Here is an 18271-nt window from a genome sequence, read left to right as displayed (position 1 = left end):
CAGTTTAATTAGCTTTATGTAGCTTACATTTATGAACATTTCTCTGTGATATCTCCAAATAAATGTTCTTAAACAAAGCTACAAGACATTTGAGTACACACAGTACACTGAAAGTATGCTTTAAACGTCAGTGTCTTGAGCGTTAACCAAATGGTTTCTGTCAGGTTTCATCGTCAAGCAAGAGAAGACGAAATAAAAAGGACAGATGTCTTTTTACCGATACACACGGTTGTGTCTCGCCTCATTAAGGAAAAGCTCTGAGAAAAGGGAGACGCGTAGCATAAGGCTAAAGCTGGAATTATGCTTATGTAAACATACCTAGGTGTCGTTCGGGCGTTCGTATTTGTCATTCAAGTCAATCATCCATCAATTATCTATCTATCTATCGCTTTTTCTGTTCAGGGTGGAGCCAATTCCAGCTGTCATTGGGTGAGAGACAGAGTACACCCTGGACTGATCGCCAGTCAATCACAGTGTGCTGACACACCAAGACAAACAATCTTTCACACTCACATTCAAACCTTCGGGCAAATGTAGAGTCACCAATTAATCTAACGAGCATGTCTTTTGACTGTGGAAGGGAACCCTCGCATGCAAACTTCACACAAAAAGGCCCACTTTTGTCAAACCTGGGATTTGAACTCGGAACCTTTCAGTGCAGTCCTCGAGTCAATCAATAATTTTTTATTATATTACTGATACCCTTAAGCTACCAATGAGCAGGCACTTGACAAAGTGGCAAAGAAAATGTCCTTTTGACAGTCGGAAACCTAGAAACAAGCTCACTTGTGGACAGCCATCTGTCACGTCCGGCTGGGCAGAGAAAGTGCAAAACAAGAGTGTCTCTTTTACTGTAGCATATACATGTACTAATTCAAAGTGTAACGTTTCTGTCCACTAGCAAGAGGTGTCAAGATGTGCCTTGAAAATAAATAAATAAATAAACACGAAATCAAAATAATCAACCTGCCTTTGTTATATATAACTCTTGTAACATTTACCACAAAAAACTGGAGCTCCTTTGAATAAGTCCCCTTTAAACATTAAACATTTAAACTTTAAAAATCAGGAACAAAACACTTCAACAATTGAGTGAGGCTTTTTGGATTTAGCCACAAGCAGAGATACAGCGTAAGACGCCTCCAGTGCTTTGCTTGACACACCGGTGGCTTTCATCTTTACAGTCTGACCTGACTTAAATTCCGACAGCTTTCGTTTGTAAAATTCTTCAGTTTTACCAACACTTCCCCGAGTGTTTGGTGCTCTGGTGTCGCTTTAAATGGGCTGGCTTCATTGAGTTATTTGCCAGGAGGCTGCGGTGGGTCCGCAGACGTAGAAGTGAATCCATATAAAATATAGTTTTCACTGTACAGCCTTGGTTTAGGTTTGGCCTCTTTCTTGCGTTTCTCGGCGGGCTCCTCTGAACTCTCTCCTGAATCCAGAGCAACAGGACGTTTCAGCCATTTATCCATATTTGCCTGGCTGCAGGTGAGCAGCTGTTTTGATTTTGGCACGGCTGTGCCACAGGTTATTGTCTACCCGGGGAAACTAGTTGTAGCGCACACGTACCATTTTATTGACGGGCTTATCTCAGTACTTCAAAGTTGGAAATAAATTATTAAATGTTTCCACGTACCCCCTGCAATGTGCTCGCGTACCCCTGGTTGGGAATCACTGATGTAGAGAAAATGTAGAAGAAATAAGATATGTTTACTGCGGTCTACAGATACCTAAAACAGCCTCTTATACAGTATGTATCCCAGCAGAAGCATATTCAGCTAGCTCTTTCAGATTCTAGATTGGTGAAAAGAATAAAAGCAATTTTGTCTATAATTTACGCAAATTATTCAAGCTCTAAAAAATACACGGCTAAAGTGAGTTAAGTGCAAATGCCTTAGTCATGCAGCACAATACATTCTGCATAATTCACTGTCAATTAATGTGTAATTAATGTGTTTAAAGCCAGGTTAGTGTCAGCACTCCTACTCCTTATTCTGAGCCAAACTAACAGTTGAACAGATGCATCCGTATTAATTACAGCTCTGTGGGAGTTTTAAGCTCTTCCTCCTTCCACCTGTTGTCCCTCAGACGCCTGCTTCACACACAGCCGCCACCACTAACACACACACGCGCAAATTTCTGCAAGACCACCAGCTTAAAACTGGCCGCTCATTAACACTGCATACCCCCCCACGCCCCCTCTCCCGTCCCTGCCAGAGCTAATTGGGTCACTACTTACCCCACAGTCAGCACAACCTCACGCAGAGGGGAGGAGGGAGGCTAAGACCACCACCATGCTGTCTTAGCATATGCCCTCGCTGGCCGGAGGCAGTGAGATTAGAGCAAAACAGGCACTTATTAATATAGTTAGTCACTCAGTGCCTGCAGGTGACTCATCCCTTTACCAATATGAGTGTACTGTAATCTGCAGCTGCACACAACGCCAAACACCATTATCAACTATTTAAAAAAGCGCAGAATGATAGTACACGCTTCATATCTCATGTTTGCATTAGTTAGCTGCCTATAGTTCCCAATATATAATCTGACGAGTCCGTCCCTATTTTTGGACACGAGCTGGAGATGAGTTCATCCAGCCATGAGCTGCACTTACACAGCCAGTAAAGAAGCCTCAATATGGCGGGAGATAAGACTGTACTCAAATTGCTGTTTTTATGTGTTTTAACAAGGACAGTTCGACCTTGCTAATCTGTTATGCTCCTTCCGCTAATCAACCCACAGACTAATCCATTTCCCCACGCCAAAGAGAGCCGCAGTTCAGCCCAGGGCCGAGCCACGCTGGCACAATTAGGAGGGAGGGAAGACAATGGCACGTGTCCTGAACCGAGGAGGGAAAATAATAGACACGGCTCCTAGTGGGAGCTTTTTACTTCACTGCACTTTCACAAAGATATAGGAGAAAGCTCACACTCCCCTGCCGTATACTCTTCAGCAGCAGCAGACATCACGTCTGTACAAAGGAAGCACAGCTACAAGTGGCGAGCTTGCGAACGTGATCTTGTTGGTACACACAGATAAGACGCTCAGGTGTTGTGATAATAATGTGGATACCATAGAGAAGGTCTCCACAGGCAAGCAACAGCTGCTGTGTTACAATAATCAAGTGAAGGTTTATTTTCTGGAGACCTGATCGAGCAGAAATACCAACATTTCACAGGTTCCAGCATCTCAGATGTGATGATTTGCTGCTGTTGTTCGCAACACATGAATGTAAAATAGGTCTCCTTGGGGTTTGGACTAAATAAAACATTTGAAGAACGCTGCTTGGAGGGAATTCATAACAATTTCTCACAACGCTCTGATAAACTGTGTACACAAATTTATATTCATACAATCCCTCAGCTAGCATTCCCTTCATGAATACGAGTGAAAATCGCTTAACAGGTATCTGTGATAAGTTTTTGGTCCAACTCAAATGTCTTCCTTTTCTTGCCTTCTACAAAATAGGGACAAATAAGTGTCCCCAAAACTAGTAGCGTTAGCTTAAATGCTTAGCGTTAGCTTAAATGCTATGGAGTTTAGGGAAAACTTTTGACATAAGTTGCTGCAACCAACAATCAAGCTAACCTAAATTTGTGGTCTTCTTAAGGTGAGTAACAGTTTAAGTAACTGCATGTAGCTTATATTTACGAATATTTAACATGGCTACGTCTACATTAATTACCAGTAACGGCTTATTTTCGGTAGAGTCGATCAGAACCAGGCGGCAAAAAAAATCTACGTTTCAGCTTCTCATACAACAAATTTGAGAACATAAACGCAAGCTACTCTAAATTTATGCCATAAACATCAATGTGTTGAATGTAAAAAGACATTGTTCCTGTCAGGTTACATTGTCTACCAAAAGAAAAGTGCTATGAGTGCTTGCTAACATGATGTTGTTGGTGCACAGGTAATGTAATAATAATGTGGCTTCCATAGAAAAGGTCTCCACAGGTCAGCAACAGCTGCAGTGTTACATTTCTCAATACAAAGGACCAGTGAAGGTTTGTTCTCTGTAGACCTGACTTGTTTATCAATATAAATATATATCTATATTTGGAGATTGAAATAAGAAATCTGAAGGCATCCTTGGTGAGCTATCATCATGAGAACTTACTTACTGACTAATTGTAGAGTTGAATTGATAAAAAAAAAGATAACCACTCGTTGCAGCTCTCTTCAAAAGTTGAGTGTAGCATTGAGCTGTATCAGGTAATCTGAATATTACTTCAAATGAGAGCCAGAAATGCAGAAATCAAGAAACAGAAAATTATTAGATATTTCAACCTGTTTGTGTCATACTTCTGTCCATTAGCCAAGATATAACTCTATTTGGCATCAAATGATTTGAGAAGCTCAGACTCGAGATAAGAAGCACAAGCCTCCTACAGATTTCCCAAACACTTCAGTTGAACACAAATCATCTCAAACACTTGTCATTGAGTTTGACCGAAAGTAAACACGGAAAATCGTCCCCTTGAAATCCCCTGCGGCTTCTGTAATGAGCCGCATAGCATTACTGATCATCTTTGACACAAAGACAAGTGTTTGATGGAATGTTTTTCCTATCAAACCGAAGTGTTTTGAAAGCTGTAGGAGGCTCGCAAACATTTACCTTTTGACGTATGTTTTTCAAAGCTCTACATTAGGGATGCAACAATCTTATATTTTTTCTCCTGATACTGAATCCTAAATGTCAAATCAGGGTGTCGGCCAAAACAATAAAGATATTTATTACCAAACGTCCAAAGTCATTGAAACTTTATGGAGAATATCATGGTGTCTAAAAAACTGTAGTACGAAAAATTTCCGTTTAATGTGAATCTGTCACAACATGGTTGACACCCAATTTGGTAACTTGGAAACAGGTATCATACTCCGACAAACCCCCCTTTTGTTTTGCATCAATGAGTTTGGCATTTTGTCCGTGTCCATCTTGGTTTTTTTTCGGTCCCAGAGGTGACCATATTTGGGTATATGTTGACTCGCCTTTTTGTCAATTACAGGGTAGCCACACCCTAAAGAACATCCTGCTTTACATCTTTTTTTGTCCGTGTCCCAATCCAGGGGCTGCACCCTTGCATCACCAAACACTGCTCCTGTCGCGTAGCAACAGGTATCTAGCGGGCTAACTAGCTAGCATAACTAACGTTGATTATTATTATAAATATTTTTTTTTTCAAGGCCTCTTTTGTCATTTTAATATGTGTATACAATATGTATGTATTGTTAAAATCAAAAACTTTTACATTTCAAAGTGTATTACTTGGCCACATAAGAGTCCGCCATCTTGTTTGAATTGGCATGCAATGCATCTGGGATACGTTGGACCCAGGAAAAGGAGGACGCATCTGTTGGCCCGATCTGAAGGAGCCTTCGAATTGAAGTTAAACTCATAACAAGTGAGAAGTTGGGTCATTTTCTTGTAGACTTGTACACCATCAGACCTCTTTTTGACGCCAGAGGAGATGCCCCCTGCTTGCCTTTAGAAAGAACGCAGATTAAAGTCATTTGGCATTGGCTTCACTTTTGAGACCCGCAGGCTCCAGCCACATCTTTTATGTAGTCATGAATCAACATAAAATATATAAACAAATGGCTTAAGAAAAAATAAATTATTGTCACAGAAGCCTTAAACTGGGAAAAAGTCCACAGGCTTTCATTAATTACTGCACTTATCTCCCACCACACCAACCTGTTTTTAGAGGTTCCTTCCTGCAATCTGGTCGTTTCATATCATTATTCTTAAGCACAGCCAACTCTCCAGTGGAGCTCCATAAAGCGGCCAGACGGCTCCAAATAGATCTGGCACACAACTGTGAAGCCTCAGCATGCTGTGCACGCACACACTGAACATATAGGGCAAAGAAATGCAGAAGCACACACACTTTTAGAACAATAATCAGTGACATAAAGCCTTACTGGCAACATCAAGTGAAGCATTTCGACTAATGGCCTCTCCCAGGTAGTTGCGGGCCACACAGGTGTAGACGCCCTCGTCTGGTTTGCTGCGTCGTCCGTGTACAATGCGTAGAAAGAAGAGGGAGCCGCTGGGCAGGAGCATGCGATGAGAGCGGGGGTCATCCTTGTCGGTCTCCACTCGCTCGCCATCCTTGTACCACTCTATACTGGGAGAGGGTCGGCCCTCTGCCTTGCAGTTCAGGGTGGCAGGCTCCCCCTTGGAGACGATCAGATCCGAGGGGTCTTCCACAATCCGAGGTGCGCTGTCTTCAAACCGTGTCCGGGACCCTGTGGAGCACAGATGAGGACAGATGTTAGCGTTTCATCTCACCACCTGCCATTCATGAAAACGTATAATCTCTTTGTAACAGGACAGACGGCAGAGAAGCCATTTGAAAGGCAGGGATGTCTCCTTTTCGAGCTGCTGCTTGTGTGTTGGATAAATGTGCGTTCAGCCAAGCAGCAAATCGTCTCTCTTTGAAGGTTGACTCTGAATTCAGGGTAAGACATCACGTTTTCCTGTAACAACCTGTGCCTTTCAGATCACTAAATTTGATACCCATTTGTTCGGCTATAGTGTCTTTTCAGGGAAGACCACCTGTACAGAGGATGCAATCACCCATGTGATATGGTAATGGCCAATCTCTGTGTCAATCAGGATTGTTGCAGAGGTAGAGATGATAGCTGGTGGAAAGCGGAGAGTAAGACAGGCAGACCTACAGCGTGCATTTAAAGGGAGAAAGACACGGGTGGAAGGAATGAGTGAGGCAGCAAGATATAGATAACGCCCATATTTTTCTCTCTCGGGATCCATTACTATCTTCTCTTGGCTGTGAGGGAAGGCACACTGCCTTGCGTCCTGAGGTAAGCTTTTAGAGCACGACCAAATGTCTCTAACAGTGTGTTACAGTTAGAAAAATGAATAATTCAAACTGCCGCTGCTTTTAGTTTGGTTCTTAGGGAACAGATGGTCTCTCCCTCACTCTGAAAAAAATAAAAAGAAGAAAGACAATGAAATGGTCAGTGTGCCACTGGTTATTGTGCTGCCTGTCTGAGGCATTATTTTCAGCAAATAATCTACACAGCATGAAAATCCTCCATTATCACTAGAGAGGAGCAGTCAGGAGGAACCCAATGACACACATGTTGCGGCTGCTGTTACATGACACTCAAATGTGCGGCACGGGGATAAACGCGCACTTTTCCGCCGTAAGCAGATTTATGTCTTTTCATGAACTGATTTGATGCAGCGCGGGACAGGAGTCGCCACCATGGCACAAACCTGAAGTAAACATCTAAAGAGCAATCTGAGCGCTCTCAGCTAACACCCCGGGGTCACAAACCAGGACAGCTCAACACACTAATGCAGGATGTGGATGAATACTAATCGAGCCATTAAAATGTGGCATAGCACCTCCAGTCAGTCGCCCACAAAAACACACTTTGTTTACAATAGGAGAGCAAGCGTGAATCATTTCATGCTGGTCCTGTGAGATAATCCTTGAAGGTATTAAAATGCACTTTTCTTTAGATTATTTTTAGTCAAATCTGTGTGACATCTGTGAGGAGTGTATTTGAGCAATATCTCACGAGAGGGAGTGCTGTTGTCCCGGATATCAGCACGGCTTTGATACAAGCGTGATGTTGCTTTTATTAAACAGTTCAACAAGCAGCATATAATACTAAACAGTAATAAGCAACAACACATTATTATTTTTGTTTATTTATGCTGCCTCAGTTGTTCTAAGATGTATATTATAAAAACAACTGATAGCTGATACATACAGTCCTTGTGCTGTTATACACTATATCAGCGCTTAAGGAATGCCCCGTGTCCAATCAGATCATTTGGTAGACACTAACTGTTGCATAAACTGACATATTTTTACGATGATGTCCTGCTGGTGAACTGTGTTTTTTAAAGCACGCACTTTCCGTTTCAAATCCCAACTCATGTAATACAGTTACATCACTCTGAACCCTGAACTCTTACATCAACAGCATAACTGGATTTCGTCACAAAAACAAAAAATACTGAGAGAGAGTTGACCCCTGTCAAGATTACTGTGGCAGTTTAATGTTGTATTTTAATGGCATTTTTATCCTTGGAAAAAAAGATCCAAATATCTCATGTTAAAATGGAGACAGCAATGTTGAACCGCCCTTGGTTGAAGTCCAGCTCAAGTCCGGTTGCCTTTTGGATTAATCTTACTATTACCATGACCTGGATGACTGAGAACCTTCAGACTGGATAATAATGCTGTCTTTTGACATCCTAGGATTTTCTGGCTGCTAAAAAATATTGCTAAAACAGCAACCTTAACTCCAGATCTAAATCTCTGACTTTACTTTACAAAGATGGTACATCTCAGCATAAAAGGTAATTCAATTTAACTTCTGGTGTTTATGGTTTGACTCTGACTTTTAAAAAAGGACCCGTTAAAAGGAAAATTACCTTTGGGTCAGGGTTTTTGGCTTTTAGTTTCATGCTGTACGTCTTACTTGACGCTCCTGAAGTTCATCAAAATGTATCTTGAACAAATCTTCCATTTAAATCTATAAAATTACATTTTTTGCTGTTTGGGATCCACAAAATAAGCTGTAAATAGCTGTCTATACATCAAGCAGTTAAAGAGCAACATTCAAATTAATTAAAGAGGTGGTATTATGCTGTTTCACACCTAAGACATATATATAATGTTAAAATGTTTGATGTCCAGACTAAACCTGGGTGAAGTTTCAGATCTGTAGGTCAAAGTATGTTGGAGTAATCCCCAGGCTTCTCAGCTCAGTCTGCAGGCCGCTGTGAACGCCAGGTTTCACACAGTTTTTTTCTACACGCTGCATTTTGTGAAGTCACAAAGTGCACCCTCGGCAGGCTGGCCAATCAGAAGAAAGCAGGCTTGTAGGGGCGGGGTTTCTTAAAGTAAAGGTTTTTACTGTAAATTATGCTAAGCTACTCCACAAGTATCACAGAGTAAAATATGAAGCTTGAAATTAACATAATGCAACCCCTTTAAGTTCACCTGACAGATCTATATCCAACATTTGCTCTCGTTTTAACTCTGTTTTTGGTCTCCACCAACTTCTTTAGCTACTCTATGTTCATCAGCTTGTCTGTGATTCTGTCTGTCTGCTATTTTGGTGCTACACTGGAAGCACAGAGTGGCATTAGGGGGATTTTTTAGCTGACCGAGTGAACAAATTGGGGGCCATAAAAGACCAAAACAATGAGCTAAAAGGCACTTAACCTCTCTGTATAGAACTGCAGACACCTGTGGCAGCACTCTGCGGACACACATTGACAAGCTACTGCTTTCACATTACACATCTAATGATAACATGAAAATTTTAAGTGCAGCTTTAATGTTTGCTTTAATATAATTTAAGAGCTACACTCAGTCCTCTAATGGGCTTTAAACTTTTACCAGCTCATGATTTTAATAAGAGATGTGATTGTTTTAATTAGTGGGCCTGTGTTTGTTTGTTGATTTCAAAGAGATTTCCTGAATAAATAAAGTGTTCAATCATTTGTAGATTTCATTTTTCTTTAATTATAACCGTGTAATCCTTGGTACACTCAAAGTCCCTCTCTTGAGACGACTAACTTCAAATGTGTTTATACAATCAGTATGGCTTTAAACTGATCTGTGGCTCTTCTAGTTTTTCATCACTTCCCTTTCATGGTCTCCAAACTTTCCAAGGAAAATGGAATAAGGTGCTTAACTGTGATACCAACACAAGTTTCAACAGAAATACAGGCTAAGCTCTTTGTCAGCTCCAACAAACAAACTACCATTGTTAACTGCCATTAAACATCATTAAACATTAACAATGGGTAATTTTTATCCTATTGCAGCTGTAGTCAAGGCTTTCTGTCGTGTGATGTAACCTTTCCAGTGTTTACGAGATACAGCTGTCCTTGTACTCGGTGCGTCCGCACATATTGTGAATTTCTCGTTGCTTTCAGTTGGTTTGTCACCATGACGAATTATTTTGTTCTCTTATTTTGGTGAGTGAATTATTTGAATGAGACAAGAGATGCCTTTGAAAAAATATAAAGGGGATTTTAACACCCGCAACTATGCAGACATTGTCAAATTGAGAACCAAACACTCACATTTTCACTGATACATCAGGTGATGAGATTATTGATAGGCTTAATGGGTGCTTTTATTGCTACAAAAGAATCAATGCGGCTCCATCCTGATGTATCACAGACAAAATTGGCTTCGGAAAAAAGAACTGCAAACATTTTTATGTGGCAAAAGTGACAAGAAAAAAAACGTCTCCTGTGCAATCAGGGAAAAGTCTTTGCCACCTTGAGCTCGACAGCAGCACATTTTCTTCTGGGGAGAATGATATTTTCATAGTAATGTTTCCTCCATGACAGGAAGATTGTTGCGCCGAGGTTGAAAGCACCTTTCAGAAGAGAGAAACTCTTGTCAGCCACACCTGTGACACGGTAAAATAAACGTCACGGGCGATAATGGGGATCGGATCATAAACACGGCCCATTAGAGCCGGCAGTAGGTTCTCAGAGATATCCGGGTGCATGTTGGGAATTTAGAGTGTGACGTGATTTGTGTGAAAAAGCATTAATCCGGGGCATTCTGGTGTGAAATCACTTTTAAATTTACAAGGGATGAACATGAAGGGAAGGACATCGGCTTTTCGTGTAGTTGGGTCTCAGAACAAATAAGAAAAACACACGAAAAAGATGTTCTAAACTTCTACTTCAGGTTATTTAAGCTCATTAAAATTCACAGCTTTCATCATTAAGTTGCTGCAACATTTTCAATAGGAAGTATATTTCAATTTGCTGCACATTCAGCTTGATGAAAGCATCGTTTTGGAGGCATTAAAATTGGAGAGCGGAGTTAGATCTGCCTTCGTAAAGTGGTTTCTCAGAAGCACGAAATCATTGCATTACAGAAAGCTTTAAAAGTGAAACAACATGAGATCAGAGCAGTTCCTCAACCAAAAAATTGGCAATTCACCAGGAGTATTGATCCGAGAGTCTTCAATTGAATGTCACAATGCATTGTTACTACCCATGCCGGTTACAAAACACACATCATCATTGTGCCGACGCCACATCAGAGCTGACAAATCAATAGAAGCCTTTTAAACACATCTTAACTTCGCAGATCCTTGCAGACCTTGAGCGCGAGGGGCAGGAGAGAGCCGAGATAATCCATAAGAGTGAATGGCAGTCAACCTTGAGCTGTCGTCCAATATGGAGGGGGCTTTGTGAATGAGAGCGTGCCAGCCTCGTGCAAGGTTATCGCTCTGTAGTACACTCTCAAGGCTGCAACTGTGTGCAAGTGAATGTGTGGGGACGAGAGGCGGGAGTGCTTTTCACTGAGAAAAACATATTTTCTCTGTTTATCTTCCTCATTAGACACTTCGGTCCTTTCATCAGCGCTTTTAATTTGATTTGTTTGTTACCAGTATGGTCTCATAAGTGAGGGACCTTTGTTAGGACTGCAGGTCATTAACTTTTCTCTTGTTGATGTTGCTATTTCAATATCTTCTGTCATTTTTCTTGTACGTATGTTTTCCTCTACTTTTTACTTGTTGATCTGATCGATTTGGGAATTCTTTCGAAGACTTTTGTCATAATCCCACCCCCGTGAGTCCAGTGTGAGTGTGAGTTCTCCTCATTTTGAAGTCTTTATTTGGCGTGAATGTTGTGTGCCTGGTGTGCTTTTGCTTTGTTTCGCTCTCTCCCAGTTGTCTGCCATCCTTGGGAGCAGCACACCTGAGTGCAATCTGACCATTGGACTGCTGGGAGCACACCTGAGGAGGATTCTCATCAGGAGTTTATTTAAGTGGAGAGCTGCACGTCAGAGCTCTTTGCCTTGACAGAAGTCTGTTTGTTGTCTTTACCTTAGACCAGTGATCATAGAGTATTTTTCCGCCTCTTAGTTTCTTTGCATCAAGAGTGACTTTGTGTTGTACTTGAGTTTTTGAATTCTTCAGTAAAGAGTTTCACCTTTCCTCCTGCTGTGTCTCAAAGTCTGCTTCTGGTCCTTCCACCTCCCTCGTGTCAACTAGGCTACATAGACTTAAAGGAAACATCTAATGTCCCTTTTACCAATATGAAAGTAAATTAGCTGTTTGTCCACATTATGAGCTCATTATCATATTTATTTTTCTAATTAAAGAGCTTATTGACTTTATATCCTCAACTGCATGCAGCAGAAAAAAAGTCATGAACACAACACTGACATGTCATTTTAGATTCATATGGGGAATGTGTTAGCAAATAGCTTCCTAATTACACACCCAGCAGTCATGGAGACACATTAGATTTCATTAGGAGTCAAGTTTGTGGCAGATGTACCATAAAATTCAGTGTATCAGATGCACTTTTAATACTTTTTTTTTTCATTGAAATAGTGGGCTGCCTTCTAAAGACCGGTGCGACCAATATACCGGTATAAAATGCAGAGAGAAATATGTTATTGTGTTACGGTATTTTACCCAGATGATGACGCTATCCGTTTAAGTGGTGACGTCACATCTCCGCATTAAACTGTTTCCCCGTCCGAGCCACTACGTCTCTTATTTACAACATGCCGCAGTGTTGTTTTGTGTTTTCCTTGCTGTTTTAAACGCTTCGTCACGGACATGCACCGCCATGATCGCCATTGCAGCCGCCACCCTCACAATAATCAACGCTACTGTAGGCTGACAGCTACCGCTAGCTACAGCACCGGCAGCTAGCAGGACTGCAAACTCAACATGGTGAATACAGATGGTCGGCTGTAATTTGTGTGTGTGTTTTAAACGTGTTTCAAATGAAAATAATATGCAATAGTGTTGAAATAACTAAACTAAATAAGTTTATTATAAACTCGCTTTTAGCTCTGTTTTTGGTCTCCACCAACTTCTGAAGGAAATATTTGACACTTTAGCAGCTAAATGCTCCGCTATGTTCACTAGCTAGATGCTAACTGTGTCTGGCCGCTGTTTGGAGCCGAGTAGGTGATGTACAGCGGGTTCTAAAGAGATTCTTTGCTGTAAACATGATGCTATGAGATCAACTAAAGTAAACTAAGACAGCAAAATTGTGGGACGGACAGCTTAACAGTGAGCTGAAAGTGCGTGTAAAGCTTTGAAAGATGATATTGTGGTGATAATCTTCTAGTTTATTTATACCATCTCTAGCTAGCAACTGTAGCAGCCCTATGCATACGCATACTGGGAAGTGGCGCTGATGGGCTGTTATGCACGGGGTTGTCATCTAGATGATCTTATGAAGGCCTGAGGACAGAAACCTCATTGAAAATGTGAATACAAGTGATGAACAGTGTGCGTGATTTCCTGTAGCCCTTTTAATGGTATTAATGGAATTAGAGCTCTGACTTAATTCATTGTAATGTGATCGTGTGTTTCGGGCTGATTCGCTGTGGTATTTGTCAAGATTGCATTTGATCTGCGTTAATGTATTTATTTATTCACAAAGCAAAGGAAAAAATCCAGAGAAATCAGGCAGCCGCTGTCAAATGAAAGCCTATTAGAGGCGCACGCAGCTCTGATAGACAAGCTATCGCATTGTTGCTAATTGCAAACTCAGACACACGCCCACATGTTTGCTCGTGGCGTCTCCTACATTTCTGCTTCATTGAGCACACAGAGTTAGCAGGCTAAGAGCTGACGGGGTGATCAAGATCACGTCTTGAAAACCCGGTTGATCTAAGCTGTATATGGCGTGTCTTGGCTCCTAGCTGTTGCATTGCATAACAAGGGGCGCTTCCATTAATTAGTATATCTAAATATTAACCTCGCATCCTCCCCGGGGGCACAAGTGTACTGCTGTCACACTAATGTGTGAAAACATCAAAGCCTCCGAGGGGACGTCTCTGTTTGGCTTCAGATTCCGATGCCTTTTAGCGACAGCCAGGCTCGGAGCGAAATAAAGCATACAAAAAAGCTGGACCTGTCTCCGCTCCCAGCTTGATATCTGCTGAAAAACACAACTATCTACCTGTTAGGCAGACTGCTCGGAGTCTAACTTTGCGTGCAAGTCAAAGTGAGACAGAGGCAGCTGGCTGGCAGCTTGTCTGAGGGGCTGGTGGCTGTCTGCTGAGATTTACTCGTGTCTTTTTCAATTTCAATTCATTTACATACTTAAAAAGGCCAAAAACATTCAAGGAGTTGTTGTGACATTGCCAAGTAATCTCTGCGGGAGGGCGATAGTGTGCCTCACAAACTACATTTCAAAGCGAAGGAGTCAGGTTTTAATTTCTTCTGGCAACAGTCTGGGCTTTTTGAGCCTTTGTTTGGCAACTCGCCCGTAATCTCATCTCTGAATGATGTCATCACTGACTGTACCAGAAGTGGGACATCATCAACATCCGGCGACATGACTCAAGCCTGTGGCACATGAGAACAAGGCTAACCAGCTTCTGCAGTGGCTTCATCATCCGCGGTTCTTTCATCAAGAGGCACTGTGAGAGGCTTTAGTCAGCCGTCAGCCATGTTTGTCACCAAGTAATGAGCGGGAGGACAGAGTGGACACAAATCACTAGCTAACGGTTGTTTAGCATCGATTAGTTCCACGCTGAGCTGAGTCTCAATGCAGCTCAGGATAACTAAGATTTCAATGAGATCTATTAGGGTCTACACTGACGCCGTCTTAATTGAGATTTTGTTTGTGTGTGCGTGTGTGTGTGTGTGAGAGAGAGAAAGAGCTGCTGTGTGAAATCGAAAGCAATTTGTTTAGGAGACTCTTGTCGTTCATTGCTCACAATCACACAGAGCATTGACAAAGCACACGCAAACCCCCACCACACATATTAAGATGTTATTGACTGGACTACACAAACATAAACAAAACATACAGCGCTGTAACTCTCACATATCTTATTTCCTTTATCTAAACAAACAGAGATAATTCTACAAGGAGGGTATTTGTCTCAACACAGCTCCCGCAGAGCTCCTGAAGCCACTTTGAATCCTCTTCTCTCAAGTATATTTTATTAAAATACACATCACCCTTCAGGACCAGGAAGTACAAAAGAGAAAATACCTACTCCAGATTAATAGACGTAGGCAGATGGTGTGGGTGTTGAAAAGTGCCGTTAATGTCAAGAGGTGGCACCGGTTTATAATGCTGAGACGGAGCGAGTGAAAGGAAGCGTCACAAGGGCCCATAGAGCTCAGGATTTATAGTAAATTTGTTACAGTATATCATTGAGAAAGAGGTGATAAAGCGCTAAACTCACAAATCAGTCATGTTGATATATCAGCTCATTTTAACTTATTGAAGCTGTAATGGTTTCAACGTTCATAACAGCCAATAAAGTGACAAGAAACAGCAGATATATCAAGGTAGCCTAATTAGATTGAGTTTATTTTCCAGCTCAGTTTAAAGCTGCTGAAATCAATATTTATGTATCAACAAGGGATCACATTACAGCTTAAATTTGAAAGACAGAGCTCACAATGACAAATTCACAGGGCAACATCAGCTGACTCTTGTATTCCCTTTAGCATGACAAAGCATTTTCAGACATTTTAGCGCATTGATTCGGTGTTATGGGTTATAACTGCTGTTTAAGTTCATCGTATCTGTTGTTATCAGCGGCAGTAGGAAGGTGTTTAAACTGAAGAGCTTGAAAAATCCACTGTATGCTACCTTTTCAGCACCAAGCAAAAGCAAAACAAATTTAGCAACAAGCTAGCAGTGTAGCATTTAGCGGCTAAAGGTAGAAAAATGTTACTTAGGAGGTAGTTGAGAAAAACTTTGTTAAACTTTGGCTTCTACTGTTTTTTTCCCTGTACCTTTTACCAGCAGCACTAAGTAAGTCAATGTTATTTCTATAGCACTTTTCTCAGACAGAAGTCACAAAGTGCTTCACACCAACAAAAGACAGAAAGAAAAGCATTAACAATAAGGTGGCTCACACAGCCACATGATAAAGATCATATCAGACAGACAATATCAAGCAATAGCAATAACAAGGTACAATAGGCAGCACATAAATGTACAGAGCGTTCACCGTGTGATAACTGGGTGAAACATGGTTGCCCGGATGCCTGTACAAACAGATATGTTTTTAACTGGTTTTTGAAAGACTCGACCGAGTGAGCACAACGTATCGATGTAGGCAGGGCGTTCCAGAGGTTTGGAGGCCTCAAAAGCATGATCACCACGAGTCTTAAGGGTGTCCTAGTAACGGACAGCAAGTGAAGTGTGTTTGACCTTAGGGAACGGGCTGATGAGTATGGGTGGATGAGTTCTGCCAAATATTCTGGGGCCTGGTCGTGTAAGGCTCTATAGCCGAGGGTGAGAATTTTAAACTTGATCCTATAAGCAACGGGGAGCCAGAGAAGAGGTTTCAGTACGGGAGTGATGTGGGACCGTTTGTTTGATCTGGTGAGAAGTCTAGCCGCAGCCACTAAGCAGGTGTGTACACAAGGCTTTAAAAATCCACTGTACGCTAGCTTCCCATCACCAAAAAAAAGCATAACAAAGTTAGCAACAAGCTAGTGAAAAGTGTAGCATTTAGCAACTACAGAGACAAATATTGCACAGAGGAGTTGGTGGAGACCACAGAGACACGACTCCAAATGAACGCTAATGTAGCTCATGTATCTGGTGGATGTGTAGACAGGCAACTATGCTAACAAGTCAGCCACATCAACTTAAAAGCTGGCAGGCTATGTGCTGTGTTTTGAAGCTTGTTTCACTGCCCCCAGGTGGCCAAAATATGTTAAGTACTCCTGCGCGATGAAAAAACAAAACAAAACAGGAACCTACTTGTAAGACCTTTGCTCCATAGCGCTACTAGTGGTCAAAAACTCAACAGGGTACCTTTTAAAACATGTTTACTTACAATATGTGTACACACAAATAAATCATTATCAACCAATATATTTTCAGATTGGGAAAACTCTCAAATAGCAATTTCGGTGATATCAAAAATGCAGTATTAGTAAAGCTTTAATTCTTGGTTTAATTTCATGTCCATAGAGTAAAATTTAATTAGATTTGCTGGAAGATTAAAACTGGAATACACCATTCAGACATTTAATTCATGATCAGCTGTCGTTTTTGTGTGTCTGTTGTCATAATTATTAGTCTGACAATAGAAAAGATAGAATATCTGCACTCACACGAATTGTATTCTGAGCCCTGCTTTAATTTGGGGTTTTGGATTAAGGCCCATAAAATTAAGCTGTTATAAGAGCAATGGTTAAATAATAATCTCTTTCTGAACGGTAATCAAAATGAGCTTTAAAAGCATTTTTAATAAAATGTCGGGGTTTTTTGTAGTGGATGGGGGTGGGGGGAGCCTGTTAGAGTATACCACTGTCACAGAGAGTTCATGTGCTAAAAGTGAGAGTTAAATGGTTTCACTTTGGCTACTGTGTGGAGCCTCCTTTGACCTCCCCTGCTGCGTAATGGCCCCCTGCGTGAGCACCCCGGGGCTCAGGGGGAAACTCAAGAGGAAATGTGCACTCACCAGTGATATTAAAACAGTACAAATCAAAGCGCGTGTGTGTGATATTTCCCTTAACAATTAAGCTTTCTACATGGATGCGTTTAGTCAACACAGCTGTCCGGGAAACATGTTAGAAATCCAGCTAGAAAACATTTACGTCCATCTGTAAGGGACAGAAAACACGAGAATACAAGTCCAATACGCCATACGCGCGCGTAAAAGAAACACATTTCTGCTTTGATAGGCTATAAAAATATTTTACCTGATGTGATGGTGATGAATGAGACAGTCACAAGGAGTAAATTTCCAAAGTTCATCTCCACTCTCTCCTGGAGTCTGCAGCCTCTTGACAGTCCGCTCAAATTATCAATTAAAATCAGACCTCATCCAGTCTTAAAACGCGCACATCTGACTGAAAACATGTAAATCTGGATCGGGTAGGAGCTTGAGCCTCAGCTGGAATATTTCAAGCGAGTAAAAATCATCCCAAAAAAACTTTGATGTCACTCCCAGAAAGCCATGACAGCAGCAGGGGGATCAGCAGCAGCAGCAGCAGCACCGCCCCGGAGAAACCTAATAACAAAACTCAGCAGCAGCACTTCTTCATCCCCGCATGCTCACACACACTCACACACGCACACAGCGACTTCTTTCTAAGATCTCCTGCTGCTACTGAAAACAAAAAAGAAAGAGGTCTAACTATATTTAGCCCGGTCATAAATAAAATAATTCCCTTCCCTGTTCCTCTCCCTCTCTCTGCTCTGCTCCGGGTAGTTGCAGGTTGCAGCGTCAGTTTGAGCGAAGATGAGGCTCTGCACATGCCGAGCTGAGAGCTCCGCACTCCCTGC

The 18271-nt window shown here is 41.6% G+C and overlaps 1 protein-coding gene across 1 annotated transcript in view; it reads right to left on the bottom strand.

Annotated features, from left to right (window-relative positions):
- The window catches only part of LOC138596792 (roundabout homolog 2), a 64347-nt gene extending 46382 nt beyond the window's left edge, over positions 1-17965 (bottom strand). Inside the window, exons 1-2 of the mRNA XM_069668151.1 lie at positions 17686-17965; positions 5926-6252 (exon numbers count right to left, since the gene is read on the bottom strand). Coding sequence (XP_069524252.1) covers positions 5926-6252; positions 17686-17740 — 382 coding nt within the window. The 5' untranslated portion in view covers positions 17741-17965. The remainder of the gene's footprint in view (positions 1-5925; positions 6253-17685) is intronic.
- Positions 17966-18271: the final 306 nt, after the last annotated feature.

Source organism: Semicossyphus pulcher, unplaced genomic scaffold (assembly GCF_022749685.1).
Source record: "Semicossyphus pulcher isolate SPU_LCO1_2020_fin unplaced genomic scaffold, fSemPul1.0.p SCAF_19, whole genome shotgun sequence".
Classification (NCBI taxonomy): Eukaryota; Metazoa; Chordata; class Actinopteri; order Labriformes; family Labridae; genus Semicossyphus; species Semicossyphus pulcher.
This window is presented reverse-complemented; position numbering and strand designations above follow the sequence as displayed.